The sequence below is a fragment of the Nelumbo nucifera genome, chromosome 3 (genome assembly GCF_055504915.1).
Source record: "Nelumbo nucifera cultivar China Antique chromosome 3, China Antique-T2T, whole genome shotgun sequence".
NCBI lineage: Eukaryota > Viridiplantae > Streptophyta > Magnoliopsida > Proteales > Nelumbonaceae > Nelumbo > Nelumbo nucifera.
Window position 1 is genome coordinate 12825226 of NC_142651.1, and position 15299 is coordinate 12840524.

Consider the following 15299-nt stretch of genomic DNA (forward strand, 5'->3'; position numbering starts at 1 on the left):
GGGCTGGGAGTGTTGATGACAGAAGGTCTACCTCTGGATATTGTGCCCTTGTGGGAGGTAACCTTGTCTCTTGGAGGAGTAAGAAGCAGAGTGTTGTTTCCCGCTCCAATGCTGAAGCGGAATACAGGTCAATGGCTAATGGAGTGGCTGAAATCTTGTGGCTGAGGTCACTACTTGAAGAGTTGGGTATTGACTATGAAAAGCCCTTAATGTTGTATTGTGATAATCAGGCAGCTATTAATATAGCCCACAACCCAGTGCAGCATGACAGAACTAAACATATCGAAGTTGATCGACATTTTGTGCGAGAAAGGGTCACATCACAAGAAGTGTGTCTTCCGTACATCACATCTAATATGCAGCTCGCGGATATCCTCACCAAGGCCGTACCAAGGAAGAAGTTAGAGACAGACCTATCCAAGTTGGGAATGATAGATATCTACTCCCAACTGGAGGGGGAGTGTAGAGAACACTGATGTGGGCCCCACTACAGTGGTCCCCACCGTGTTCGTAGGACAGCATGTGTAGTTATTTGTTCTAGTTATAGTAGTGTCAGTTTGAGTCAGTTTGTTAATTCAGTTGTTATTTATTTCAGCTTTATTTACTTTATTTATTATGTAAGTACTAAGGGCAGATGTGTCCTTTCCATTATGTACTAAACATAACCTATAAATAATAAGAAAGTGGCGGCGGCAGATCAGTAAGAATCTGTCCCTCCTTTCAACCACTTGTGTTCTCCTGTTTCTCTTCTATTCTCTCTCCTTTTCTCTCACTTTTCTTCTGTTTTGTAAACCTAAAACCTATTAGGATTCAAGACTGATTACAGTCTTGATCTTCTACTATCCTACTAACTCTGTTACCGATAACCTTGATCTCCCTATTGCTCTTAGAAAAGGGAAGAGAAAGTGTATTGCTCATTGTATTTCACAATACTTATCCTACAGTGGACTTTCTCCTTCCTACCGTGCTTTTCTCTCTTCTCTTGATTCAATGTCTATACCCAAGGGTGTTTGTGAGTCTCTCTCCAAACCTGAGTGGAAGACAGCTATGTAAGAAGAGATGGAAGCTTTGATTAAGAATCAGACATGGGACATTGTGGACCTACCAGAAGGCAAGGAGACAGTTGGATGCATATGGGTTTACACAGTAAAATATAAGGCAGATGGAAGTATAGAGAGGTACAAGGCAAGACTTGTCGCAAAAGGATACACACAGACCTATGGCATTGATTATTTAGAGACCTTTGCGCCAGTTACAAAGATGACCTCCGTTTGGATACTTCTTTCCCTTGCTGCCTCATACTCTTGGCCCTTGTTTCAACTGGATGTGAAGAATGCTTTCCTAAATGGGGATCTGCAAGGAGAAGTGTATATGGATCTTCTTGCTGGTTTCTACAATGATACTGAAAAGGGAAAGGTATGCAGGCTTAAGAAGTCACTATATGGCTTGAAACAATCTCCCAGACCATGGTTTGACAGATTCAGAAAGGCCTTGATTGATTTTGGCTACACTCAAACTCAATTCGGTCATACTTTGTTTATGAAGCGCAGGGGATCTTTGGTGTCAGTCCTAATCGTTTATGTGGATGATATTGTTGTCATTGGGAATGATCTGAGTGAGATTGATAGTCTAAAGAGGAACCTACATAAGGAATTTGAAATTAAGGATCTTGGAGAACTGAGATACTTCTTAGGCATCGAAGTTGCAAGATCGAAACATGGAATTTTTATCTCTCAAAGGAAGTATGTCTTGGACCTTCTTCAAGAGATAGGGAAGCTTGGAACAAAGGCAATTAGCACCCCTATTGATCAGAACCATAAAATCAGTGCAACAGAAGGTGAACCAGTAAAGGACGTTGGGAGATATCAGAGACTTGTGGGTCGGCTGCTATACTTGTGTATGACAAGACCAGACATCTCCTATGCAGTGAGTGTAGTAAGTCAATACATGCATGCCCCACGAGTCCAGCATTGGGAGGCAGTTGACAGGATCCTTGCTTATCTGAAGGGACATCCAGGCAGAGGCATATTGTTTACTGATCATGGACAATTGAAACTAGAGGCTTATACAGATGCCGATTGGGTAGGATGCCTTGATGACAGGAGATCAACTTCAGGAGTGTGCACCCTAGTTGGAGGTAACCTAGTCTCATGGAAGAGTAAGAAACAAACAATGGTGGCAAGATCAAGTGCTGAAGCCAAATACAGGGCCATGGCGCATGGAGTTTCAGAACTTCTCTGGATCCGTTCTCTGTTAGAAGAAATTGGTATACAGGCAGAAGAACCAATGATGCTATACTATGATAACCAGGCATCAATTAACATTGCCCATAACCCAATCCAGCATGACCGAACTAAGCGCATCGAAGTGGATAGACATTTTATCAGAGAAAGGGTAACTTCTGGAGAAGTCTGTCTTCCATACATTGCTTCTGATCTGCAGCTCGTTGATGTTCTCACAAAGGGTGTTGCAAAGAACAAGTTGGAGCATGATCTACGCAAGTTGGGAATGTGTGACATCTACTCCCAACTTGAGGGGGAGTGTTGAGTGGGCCGGTTTGTTTTGTTGAGTGGCCCGGTTTGTCTTTAGTTTGTTTTTATCTAATTAGGAAGTTGTTGGTTCGAGGCCCATTAGTTTTTATTTTTTAAAGTTGTGACTGTTCAGTTTTAGTAGCCGCCCTACTAAGGGCATCCTTGTAATATCTCATCTTTAAGTTAAATATAAATATAATGAGGGGCTGGCGGCTAGGGTTAACTTTCTCATAAATCTAGTTGACCTCCTACTCTTTTCTTCTTCTCCTTCCTTCTCTACTGCTGAAATCTTCACCTTCCCTCCTTTTCTCTCACAAGAAGCTCGACTGAATCAGCAAATAGTGATTTCTACTGAGACTCAATGAGGTCTTATTTATTGACAGTTTTACAAGGACTGAATTTAGGGAAAGAATTAAATCACAAAGGGATCATTGTGGAAGGAGATTCAAAGGTTGTGGTGGGATGGCTAAGAAATAAAGCACAGTCTAATTGGAAATTCAGAGACACGTTAAGGGAAATCAGGTCATTGGTAGAAGAATTAAATGCCATATTTCAGTGGGTTCCTAGAATTGAACTGAAATGTATTGGGGCGAGGTTCCAAGGGGAACCATATAGGACATTGTGATAGAGAGCAAGTGCTGGTCTACAAGCCTTCTCTTGTAAAACATTTTGTTTATATCCTAATAAAATATTGATTGTTACCAATCATAAAAAAATGAATGACCCTACCCCAAAATGTCAAATAATATATTAAGGCCTAATATCTACAATTACAAAGAAGTCTCTCAATAGTCAACAACGATAAAAATGTTAAATGCAAAAGTATAGGGACTGTATGGTAAATAATAAAAAATAAAATCCAAGTTGATAACTTGTCTACTTCTCATCTGTTCTATATCTTGGGAGTTTCTACCTTAGCCTTAATATATTTTCGCATGGTTCATTCTCTCTCTCTCTCTGCACATTGAATCTGTTTATTCAATGTGGAATTCTTTGATGCATTCCATTTTCCATGTAATTATCATGTACTATTTTGTTTCAATTTAGGATTTCTGGGAATAGCTAGACTTTCTGGGATGTAATGTTTGTTGTTGGGCATTTCCTCTATATTCCATTGTAGTTTTTTGTTTTCTCTAACAATTTTTTCCTTTTCAATGCTATGGTCCTTCCTTTAAACCGGTTTCCTCCTTTCCTGTTAAAGAAGTATGGAGCGCTCCGGTACCCCCAAAAGTAAGGGCTTTTTGTTGGGAAGTGGTTCTCCAAAAAATCAATACCTTGGAAGTGCTTTAAAGAAAGAGACCAAATTGGTGCTTGTCACCTCATGTCTGTAGCCTTTTCTTGAGGAATGGTGAGATGGTGAATCACCTATTAATTTCTTGTCCTTTTAGTGCTCTATTTTGGGATTGGTTCTCCTCTCTCTTTGATTATAGGTAGACTCCTCCCACAAGTGTAGCAGATTTATTTGACCCTAGCTTTTTCCAACAACCAAAGAAGAAAGGAAGGGTGATGTGGAGAACAAGGGCAGCTATCTTTGTGGGCAGTGTGGGAAGAGAGAAATAATAGGATTTTCCAAGGGAAAGAAAAATAAGCTCCTGAAGTTATTGAAGGGATCACCATCAAGGCAGTACATTGGCTGAAAACTCTTGACTTGTTCAAGGATGTCTCTGTAGATGATTTGACTAGAGGCTGGAGTATTTTAACAAGGTCTTCTACTTCATCACCTACCATAGAAGCAGTTTGGTCCCCTCCTTTGCAGTGTAATGTCAAACTGAACTTTGATGGCAGCTCTCTTGGGAACCCTGGACCTTCTGGAATAGGGGGTGTGTTTAGAGATGCGGAAGGAAAAATCCTAGCTATGTATTCTGGTCCAATAGGTTTGGGGGATGGGTCTCCTCCAGGGGTTCAGATGGGCCAAGCAATTGGGTTTTCAACAGTTAGAAGTGGAGGGGGATTCAAAATTAGTAGTAGGTTGGCTGCAATCAAATAGTTTGGGAACATGGTCCCTTAGACAACATGTAAGGGAATTATTGAGCCTCACAAGGGAGCTGGGTGCACAAGTGTATTGGTCTAGGAGGTCAGCAAATGCTTTAGCTGACAACCTAGCAAAACAAGGGGTGAATCGGGAGGTTTTGTTTTGTGCAGTGTTGTAAGTTATTTGTTATTCAGGGGTCACCTTGTACTTTAGAAGGTGACAGTTGTTCTGGTTTTATCTAATGAAAGTTACCGTTTCCTATAAAAAAAAAAAAGATATCAAAAAAATTTATAATAAAAAAGATATGCTGCTTTTGATGGCACAGAAAGACCTTTTTGTGTGCACTTTTTGGTGATTTGCAACTTCTTGATGGATTGGCCTTTAGTTTTGAAGCAGTTCAACAAATTGAGGGATTTCCTTTTTAATTAGCATGCTGTTCTGGTTATAAAGGATGGGCACTATAAAGGTTCTCTTATCATTAATGAAATTATTTTGTTATTCATCAAATATATATATATATATATATATATATATATAAATGATTTGTAGCTTTTGTAAAGCTTAATGATGAAACTCCATGTGTTTTTAGTCATTCAGTTAACATCTTTATTTACTAATGCTTTCACCTAGTTTGGAATTTCATTTGTCAATCTCAAAATTTGATGGTCATGCATGTAACATGGAGTGTGATGCCATGACCACATCATTTCTTTATTATATAAAAGTTTAATTCCTTTTGTAGGTGAGATATCCTGTATTACTGACTCCAGCTGAAAAGCAAATGGCAAGAGATGTTTGCATCGCATTTAGGCAAGCGGTAGAGTTTTCCATTATAAAATCAACATTTTCTTCTGAATTTTTATATTGGTTCAAGCTGTTATTGTTCTTAGCATTTTCTCAACTCAAACTTGGTAGGTGCCACTAGATTTCTCTGTTTATTCTTGTCATGGTATGCAGTGCTGCATTGGTAACACTTTCAATCCTAGGTTTTGTGACTGTGAAGTTACTCCTTGGCCATGACTTAACCACCATTCTTTTCATATTTCATAAAAATTATGTGTTGTGTTCATTGAGCAATGTTTGTCACAAGTTGTTATGCTTCAGAATCGTGAAAAAATGTTTGTTGCAAGTTGTTATGCATGATTGTTATTCATCTGTAAATGGTTATGTAAAATATCCAACAACTAATTAGTTAATGTTATCAACCACTTAATTATCTTTTAGGATTCATGCAGATAACATTGTCAAGCATGGTTTTTCTGTTTAATTATGTGTCATTTTATATCTAAGGAATTTCCAGGTCTTCCTATCATTCATCATGGGAAATTAGGTGGATCAATTATAGCAACCACCTCTGCATGTGTTGTGCTTGAGAAGGGCATGGTCTGGATTCTGGGTTACCTGATGTGGTGGTGTTCAAATGTACTTGCAGGTTTGTGGATTTGATCTCTTGCGCTGTGAGGGACAATCATATGTTTGCGATGTTAATGGGTGGAGCTTTGTAAAAAACTCTTACAAGTAATTATCTTCTAACTTCTTTATTGGCCCACCCATAATTTTGGATTATGCTTTCATTGTTGCAACATGTTTTCAAATTTCCATCTATATACGTTGGTACAATACATATCATGTCGTTATCTAGGAGTGTGGAAATGACATCACCACATGTTGAATATCGTTGACTAAGGCTCTTAAATTCCTTTTCTGTTTATCCATTCATGTTCATAGGCATCTTAATCTATACCCCTCAGCCTGTAGGTAAAAGTGACAATATCCCTGTTTTAATCTGCTTGTATGCATAGATGTATAAGAAGGTACCCATATCTGTAGGAGAGTTGATTCTACAAAGTATTACTAAACACACCACCTCCAACTAGAAGCTCACAAGGTACCAGAACCATCTAAATCTGAAACAATTATGTCAGGTCACAGACTTTGCATACCATTGACAGGCCTATGCTGAATCCATATCTTGATGCCTTCAGTTGGGGCACTTTCATATATCCGTTTGAGCTGAAAACTTACAATGTTTAAACAGTGTAAGTGTACTTGCATCAAATTTCAGCCAGATTGACTAAGGTTTTGTAGATAGGGTTGTATTTTATTGCTTTTTTATAATATTACTTTTCTTTTTTGAGAAAGGGTAACTATTTCATTCAAGCAAAAAAATGGAGACGTACATGAGAGGATGTATAGCAAGTAGGGATAATCAACAAAAAACACAAAAGCCCCCATCTATCAAAAAGAAAGAAAGAAAGAAAGAAAGAAAGAAAACACAAAAGCCCCATCAACAATCAGATACTCTATTTGTCTATTTGCATTTACACTATAGAAAAAGTTCCTATCGAATCCTGATTTAGCTAAGTGATCAGCCTTGTGGCTAAGTTGATCAGTTCTCCTGGGATCCATCTGAAATAGCAACCAAGATGAGGAGTCAGCTCTGAAATTTCTACAAGGAAGTGCTTTCAAGTAATCAATTTAGAGTGTGTGTTTTTTGATATCCAAATTGAATTGAACCCCTTGAGCCACTAGATTAGCTAATTTGAATTCTAGCAGTTTAGCTAAAGAAAGTCTTTGCTGGAGGAAGTTGTACTGGGGATTTTCTTTGCTGGGTTGGCAACTTAATATTATTGGCTGTTTCTGTAGGGGGGGGGGTGCATTTGCAAGGTCATTGTCTTAATCCTGTTACTTTTCCTATAAAGTGGAAGTTTAAGTTATTAGTATTTATAATATATATTAACTATAGATTGTCTTCTTTTTCTAAGTATAGGTATTATGATGATGCTGCATGTGTGTTAAGGAAAATATTTCTGGATGCCAAGGCCCCTCATCTTTCTTCAAAAATTCCACCAACCCTGCCATGGAAGATGAATGGACCAATCCAACCTTCTGAGGGATTAACGCGTCAGGGGAGTGGAATTATTGGCACCTTTGGACAATCGGAGGAGCTACGATGTGTAATTGCTGTCATCCGCCAGTAAGATTTAAATGTCCTACTGCTTTTTTACTTATTTAAATAGCACTTATTCTGTCACTTCTTAGTCACGTTTTTCCTTGGCAGTGGTGATCGAACCCCCAAACAGAAGGTCAAGTTGAAGGTTACAGAGGAAAAGCTGTTAAATTTGATGCTAAAATACAATGGTGGAAGGCCTAGGTCTGAGGTGCTTATTTTCTCTTAATCCTTATCTCGCTTTAACCCATTTGACTTAAAATTTCCTTTCTAATCTTTGTTAATATGTTGTCTGCTTTCTTTTTTGCAGACAAAACTTAAAAGTGCTATTCAATTGCAAGATTTGTTGGATGCAACACGAATTCTAGTACCGCGTACAAGGTATACATTTTAAAACCAATATGTTTCTTCTTTTCTGCGTAGCAGATGCATTTACCATATAAATGTTGTTGGTCACCTATTCTTCTTCTTCTTCTTCTTCTTCTTCTTCTTCTTCTTCTTCTTCTTCTCTTAGCATGAGATATGCATTATATATCTTCTAGTACCGCGTACAAGGTATACATTTTAAAACCAATATGTTTGTTATTTTCTGCGTAGCAGATGCATTTACCATATAAATGTTGTTGGTCACCTCTTCTTCTTCTTCTTCTTCTTCTTCTCTTAGCATGAGATATGCATTATATATCTTCTGTACATTGTGGCTGGGCTGGAATGATGTTTTTTTTCTAGATAGGCAAAAAAAAAAAAATGGAAAGAGGGTTGGGGGAAGAATTCAACGAGAATTCCTTTGGAACACTAAAGTGGAAGAAAGAAAGTTTCATTTTGTGAAGTGGGATTGGGTTTGCAGCTCAAAGAAAGGAGGGTTGGGGATTATTCAATAGAGCATTTATAGGGAAAGTGAATGCGGGGGTTCAGGTTGGAAAATAAGCATCTTTGGAGAAAGTAATTGCTTGAAAATATGGGGTGGTCAGCTTTGATTGGGATTCTGGAGAAGTAAAATCTACATATGGAGTTGGTATTTGGAAAGGCATTATGAACTTTCATTCTGCATTTATAAATGTTGCATCTTCCAAGGCTGGGGTTGGAACCAATATTAGATTTTGGAGAATGATTAGGCTGGATTAGGAAATCTATGTGAAATCTGCTCAAGACTCTACAGTTGAAGTGAGAAAACTATTTCAATCTTCCAATGCTATGAAGCAAGGTTTTAAAAACTGACCCGGAACTGGAACTGTTCTTGTCACCAGTTTCCGGGTCGACAGTTCGACCGTATAGTCCAAACGGACAGCCTGTTCTAACGAAAAATAAAAAAAAATAATTAAAATAAAAAAGGACAAAACCGTTGAACGGGTCAACGGTCTGACAGCCTGGGTCAGCGAGTCACTGACCAATTCAACGGTTTTTGGCCAAGGACCGGGTTTGGGGTAAAATGGAACTGGTTGCCTGGATGGTTCCCAGGCTGAACGGTCCGACCGTCCTGGTCAACGACGGTTTGAAAACATTGCTATGAAGTGAGTCAAGGTCCGATTTTGTGGTGCCCTACATTTAGAAGATTCTTGCCAGATAGGGAGGTGGAGGAATGTCTTCACCTACTTTCAAAGCTTCAATTGGTGGATATTTTTCCTGACAGATAGATTCAAGATGGTGGAAAGAATGCAGAAATGGTCTCTTTACATGAAGTCCTTTGGCAAGGAACCTGGTTAAACAAACTGTTATTAAGGGTGTTTGGGGTAACCCAATACCTCCAAGAGTTGAAGCTTTTGCTTGGCTGGTGGAATTGAATAGCATACTTAGTAGGATCACTTATAAGAGCAGATGTTTCCAGATGGCCAACTGGTTCTACTTGTGTGAAGCTTTTGAAGAAGACGTCTTACAGCTTTATGTTCACTGTCCTTTTACAAAATTTATTTGGAGTTACTTTTTTTGGTTGTTCAGAATAAATACTTGGAACCCATGCAGTCCCGATGATTTTTTTTTTTCCTGTTGGCCATTTTTTCAGGGCAGTAAGAAGGCAAAAATTTAATGGAGCTGTGTTCCCTTTGCAGCTTGTTGGGAAGTGTGGAAGGAGAGGAATGGGAGAGTTTTCCAAGGCAAAAGTAGACGCAAGAAGAAGCTTTGTTCAGAGATTGGGAATTGGTTGTTGGATTGGATTTTCATTTTACCAGAATTTGGCCAATTTTAGAAATGGATGAGGGGATTTATTAATATGTATTGTCTTTTTTATATGTATGTTAGTTGATCTCTCATCACCTGGTGTCTTTTACTGATTTTTGAATGGTGAAATCCCTTCTTGCCATCTATATATAGAGGCCTTTATTATAGGACCCACAACTGAGAACAAATGGATGCTCCTTTGCTATAATACCCTGTAAAAGGATCATGCCAGCTTTGAGGGACTTGGTTACTAAGGAGGTGCAAGGTCAGAGAGGAAATCTGCTGGAGACAGAGATCACGATTTCAATGGATTAAGGAGGGTGATAAAAATACTCAGTTCTTGCACAAATATGCAAATGGGAGTGGATCCTTTGGAAGCTTGGGAAGGTAGGCTCCTTTCTGTAGAAAACAGGATCTGGTAGGGGTTTTCTCTTTGGAGAAAGATAAGGAATGGAGGTTTGGGATTGGGTTGCATTGCTCAGAGGAATACAGCTCTTTTAGGTAACTGATCTGGAGATTTCTGAAGGACCCGGACTCCCTTTGGGCCTCTATAATCCATAACAAATATGTGAGTAATATTGCTAGGGGCAGCTTTCCTTCAGTTAGTAGGTTCTCCACTGCCAATCCCTGGAAAGGTATAATTCAATTGCTTTCCCTTTCCTTTCCGTGCCTTAGGTTCAGTTTAGGAAATGGTAATCAAATAAGTTTCTGGACGACCTTTGGTGGGGCCCCTCCCTCCTTGGAGTGTCTTTTCCCAGTCTCTTCAATCTTGCCTGTGATAAACATGTGTTGGTGTTTTCTACCCTGATCAGGGAGAATCATGGATTGGCCTTTATAAGGTCTTAATGATTGTAAAGCTGAAGATCTATCTTCCCTGCTTGCTTGTTCTCTGCCAATTTTTTAAAGTCATTCGGTCTTACCCGGACAGAAGGATATGGTCTTCTACAGCTCCCCGGCTCCTTTTTTTCTCTGGGAGGCAGCTTGTGGTAGGCTGAATACCTTGGATATCTTGTGATTCTTGCAAAAGAAAAAGCTTGGCCATCTCTGTTTATTCCCCCCATGTATGTGCTTTGTGTTGTGAAGATGGTGAATCCATTGGTTGCCTTCTAATTAATTGCAAGGTTGCTCGTAGTGTTTGGCAATCCCTTCTTGATTTATGATGGCAGCTTCCATTGGGCCCCTTCCAATTCAGTTTGTGACTTTATTTTTCAATGGAAGGATGGATAAGTGGGGAAGAGAGGCAAGATTTTTAGGGAGGCTGCAGTTCCTCCCCTGAAACTCTTGAGGGAAATACTTTGGTTCTTCTCAAGCCTTGGATGTTGTCCAATAAGGATTTTTCTGGTATCAGCTATGGAAATCTTGACAGAAACTTGGTTGAAATTCTTCATTCCTCTCCAGTAGTAGGATGGGGAATCCAGGGCCCTCGGGTATTGGGGGGGTTTTACGAGATGAGAATGGTAATATAACAGCTATGTTCTCTAGCTCAATTGGAGTGGGGGATTCGTTGAGGGCTGAGGTGTTAGCAGCCTTGGAAGGGGTACAAAGGGCTAAAGACCTAAAGGTCAAGAAGCTGATTGTAGAGGGAGATTCTGTGGTGGTAGTGAACTGGTTGAAAGAAGACAATTCTAAGCTCTGGAATTACAGTAATGAGAAGAGAAAATTCAAATGGTTGTCCAAGAATATGGTAGCTCAGTGTAATTGGGTTAAGAGAAGTGCAAACTCATTTGCTGATGGTCTGGCTAGGCAAGGAGTGAATAGGATTTCTGGGTTCTGAGCTCAGTTGTAATTGTTTTGTTCTTTTTTCAGCTTGGGACTTATCCTTTCCCTGGGGAGTTAAGATACTTTAGCTCCCCTTTTTTCTAACCTTATTACTATTTAATGAAATCTGTTGTTATTGATAAAAAAAAAAAAAAAAATCTTCATTCCTCTCCGATGGACCCACAGTTTTTCCTCCACTTTCTCTGAGACCAGAAACTGTCAATGTTTTGAGATTTGATGGCAGCCTCAGAAGATCCAACAATTTACCTTTGGTGGAAGGTATAGGTGGGTTAATTTTGAGGCCAGATGGGAGCTTTCTTTGGGCTTATAGTGGCCCTGTTTCTTCTGCTGATGCATTGGAGGCTGAGGTCAATGTGATGCTGGTTGCTCTTCGTGTGGATAAATCTCTGCATTTGGATTCTATCATATGGTAGAATCCAAATGAAATCTATGATATTGCAGCTTCTTTTCGTTGCATCTTTAGATGGATCCCTAGGATTTTGAATTGTCAAGCAGATGCTCTAGCTAAAGCTAGGTTGGAAAGGGATATTTTGTATAGTGTTAAGTGTTTTCATTCTTGAGTGGGCTTCTGTTCCTTTTGTTTGAGGCCGTTGCATGCACATTTTCGCATGTACACCCTTCCCTTTTTTGTCTAAATGAAAGTTACCTCTTCTCAAGGAAATCATCATTACACCCTTAGACTGACAACTCAATCCACCAACAAGGTGACTCCTTGCCTATGTTATATATAGGTACATAGATATAGATATATAGATAGAGATAGAGTACAGTTGTAAACCTACTCAGTGTGGTGAAGGGATGAGAGATCCATCCTATGGACGCCCAAAGAATGCAGAATAAGGGGCGAATTTCAAAAATTTTTCTCTCCCTTCAACTGGGAATCGTATTCCCTATTTAGAAAATCATATTTTCAAGGATCAATCTTGAACCATAAACTGAACCAGATCTGAACCAAAAGGAGTGGGAGAGGATTATACCTGATACGGAGAAATACTATCTCCCAATGGAGGTGTTCACGCCCAAGGAAGGATCCAAAATCTGCTCCCACTGAAGATGGCGCAGTGAAGGATGGAGCAGAATCAGCAATGTTCTTCAAAAGAACTTGACCCTTCGCAAGAATCAACTGGACGGCTTGTGAGTACAGCTCCAATCAATCTTTTCCCAAAAGATTGAAATCAAGATCCAATCTTGATTGCTCCCAAGAACTGGAGATCGAACTGAAGGAATGGCAATGGCAGGAAGGTGGCGGCAGAAGAGAATTCGCAGTATCCAGGAAATCTCTTAATCTCTCTTTCTTAGAGAGAAGAATGCTGTTGATGATGTTGTGTAGTAGGCTGCCGCCCCCTTCCCCTTTTATAATCTCATAAGGGATCAGCTCCTAATAAGATTAGGAGCCGCTAATCCAAATCATATTTGGGTTAGAAGTCCCTTAGTGATAAGGGATAACCCTTATCTTATCTGCAGATAAGATCAGCTGTCTCCTAATCTAATTAGGAGGTTTCCAGATCTAAATCTTATTTAGATCATGGACCCTCTGAGTGGATAGGGTCTAAGCCCAATCCTTTTAGCTGACCCACTTCAGAATTCGCCCCCTTTAAATGACTGATCAAATCAGCCCAATTCTAAATGGGCTTAAGGCCCATTAAGGTTATGTACTCAAAAACCTTCCAAATTGCTGCCCAGTTGGGCTTCCTTGTATGGCATGGGACCCAAGCATTGATCTACACATCAGCCACATGGGTTCAGCCCAGCCTTTGTTACAAGGCCTGGCCGAATGCACTGCTGAAGACAGTGTACCCCCTGAAACCCATCAAATGAGCTCTATGGGCCCAACACTTACACTAAGTGGTCCCTGGGCCAAGCCACCTTGTAACACCCAGGGACTGTGGGCAGATGCAAGATTAGCCCATCAGGCATTATCCTCAATGGTCTTACACTTAACCTCTCAGCCCATAATGATCATACACTGCCCGACAAGAGAGGACCTCTCCCTCGGCTGCAAGGAACAGTGTTGCACTCTCCACTTATATGGATCCCGGGAATTAAAACCTTCTTGCAAACAATTTAGAAACCATACATATATACTTTTATATCTTATATAAAATATATTTTGCAAAACAAATCTCAACGGTTGAAATCGGCTGCCGGCAGTCTTGGTTTCCATCAGTGAGAGTGCATCCCCGATCATTACCTTTGTCCGACAAAGGGGCTGATCCTGTCACTATGATCACCCACTCAGATGAATTCTCGGACTGTCCCAACATACCCAGGTTTTGACCCCCGCTAAGGATCTCACTGATTGGTACATCAAAGACAGCCCAATCCGACACCTAGTGTAGTATCATAATCGAGTCTAGGGGTCGGGTGTAACTTTCCAGTTTTGCCCATCAATCTCCAAGGTCCAGGGCAATACTGGAAATCTGGTCCAGTTCAAAGATTCAATTAATCCTACACTGTATGTGCCTAGGGTCTCACCCTGGCAGCTGAGACAAGCCACCCCAACCGACTTGGTGGCACTACAGTGTCAGCCTTGTCAGGATAGGTCTCCCCAGACCGACCCACTGGCTGTGAACATTCTAAACTAACACGAGTCTCATTAAGTGTCCAGTTTAAGGGTATTACACAGAAACATACCAAGGGAACATGAATCAAATATGTATCTTTATTCATTTACAATAAACTCATAAAGTACATCATTCTGATTGAAGCTAAGGGCATACAAAACTGTCTAACATGTGGAACACTAAAGTCATGAAAACTAACTTTTAGTTGTGCCTCCTTGCCTGCCTCTATCTCTACCTTTTGATGTGTCCCCACCTCTTGTTTGATCTTGTCTTCCTTAAATCTTGTGAATTAATTCCTCTTCCATGGTTTGGAACCCTGAGGAAGTATCACATTCAACCTTACATTCCTCGTTGCTTTTCAAACTCTATTTTTTTTTTATCAATAACAGAAACATGCAAGTAGGGGGGGGGGGGGGGCTTCGTTCATTAATGTAAGGCCACGTTCTTTCATCCTCTTTCCCTAACCAACCAATCTCCACTTCTGAGTCTCCTTTGATGATCAATCTGTTAATACTGACTACAACTTCCTCTGTCCTGAAAACTCCACCAATCCCTGAAGGCCCAGGGTTACCCTCACTGCTGCCATCAAAATTCAACTTAATGAAACCTTTCATATGAACATGGTGGATTCCATGAAGGAAGAGAGATAATTCTACTTGGGGCCTGCTGAAACTGCAACTTCCTTCCAACTATTCGGCAGAGCCACCGTAGGAATATCATCAAATAGGTCCACTGATTTTATCCAATGAACCACCCTAGCAGTAATCACCTCAATAATTACACCAAGGAAGTGAACACTAGCAGTCTCAATAAAAGTTTCTGTATATCCTAAGGAAGTTAATACCAAATGACAAAATGTGCGAAAAAAATTGGTTCCAAACTGAAGATGTACAACTACAATGAATACACAAATGATTCATCATTTCTGTATCAAATTAACCCACAGTTCAATCTGCAGCATATCTGTGGGGATGTTGTGCAGAAATTGGAATGGATTGGGTTCATGTGGCTAATATCATTAGAAAGGATCAATAGGGCCAATCCACTGTTCTCCCATACCCAATCATAACTGCCATTACCTTCATCATCCTTGAGCATTAAAAAAGTTTAATCATCATTGGTAATTTGGTACTTCACTTTCTGCATCTCAGAGCCTATCTGATTCTAAGAACCATAGAAGTACAAAACTGGTTTGACCAGGCAAGGAGGCTATTGGCTTTCCTAGAAATAGGGAATAGGATAGTTTATAGGAATTTTCTGTTATGCAATGTTAATAATGCAATCAAGTTTCTTTTCAAGGTCAGTTGATATAGGCATATTGGTTCATCAACTTGTACACTGATGGAAAA

General features: G+C 39.9%; 1 protein-coding gene across 9 annotated transcripts in view; it reads left to right on the forward strand.

Annotated features, from left to right (window-relative positions):
* The window catches only part of LOC104596572 (inositol hexakisphosphate and diphosphoinositol-pentakisphosphate kinase VIP2-like), a 147034-nt gene that overhangs the window by 87236 nt on the left and 44499 nt on the right, over positions 1-15299 (forward strand). For 8 of the 9 annotated variants that reach the window (XM_088901755.1, XM_088901751.1, XM_088901750.1 and 5 more), the window contains 5 exons: positions 5246-5320; positions 5936-6021; positions 7274-7480; positions 7565-7664; positions 7764-7834. In XM_088901755.1, coding sequence (XP_088757881.1) covers positions 5246-5320; positions 5936-6021; positions 7274-7480; positions 7565-7664; positions 7764-7834 — 539 coding nt within the window. The remainder of the gene's footprint in view (positions 1-5245; positions 5321-5935; positions 6022-7273; positions 7481-7564; positions 7665-7763; positions 7835-15299) is intronic. The other variant, XM_088901753.1, reaches the window with a different exon arrangement.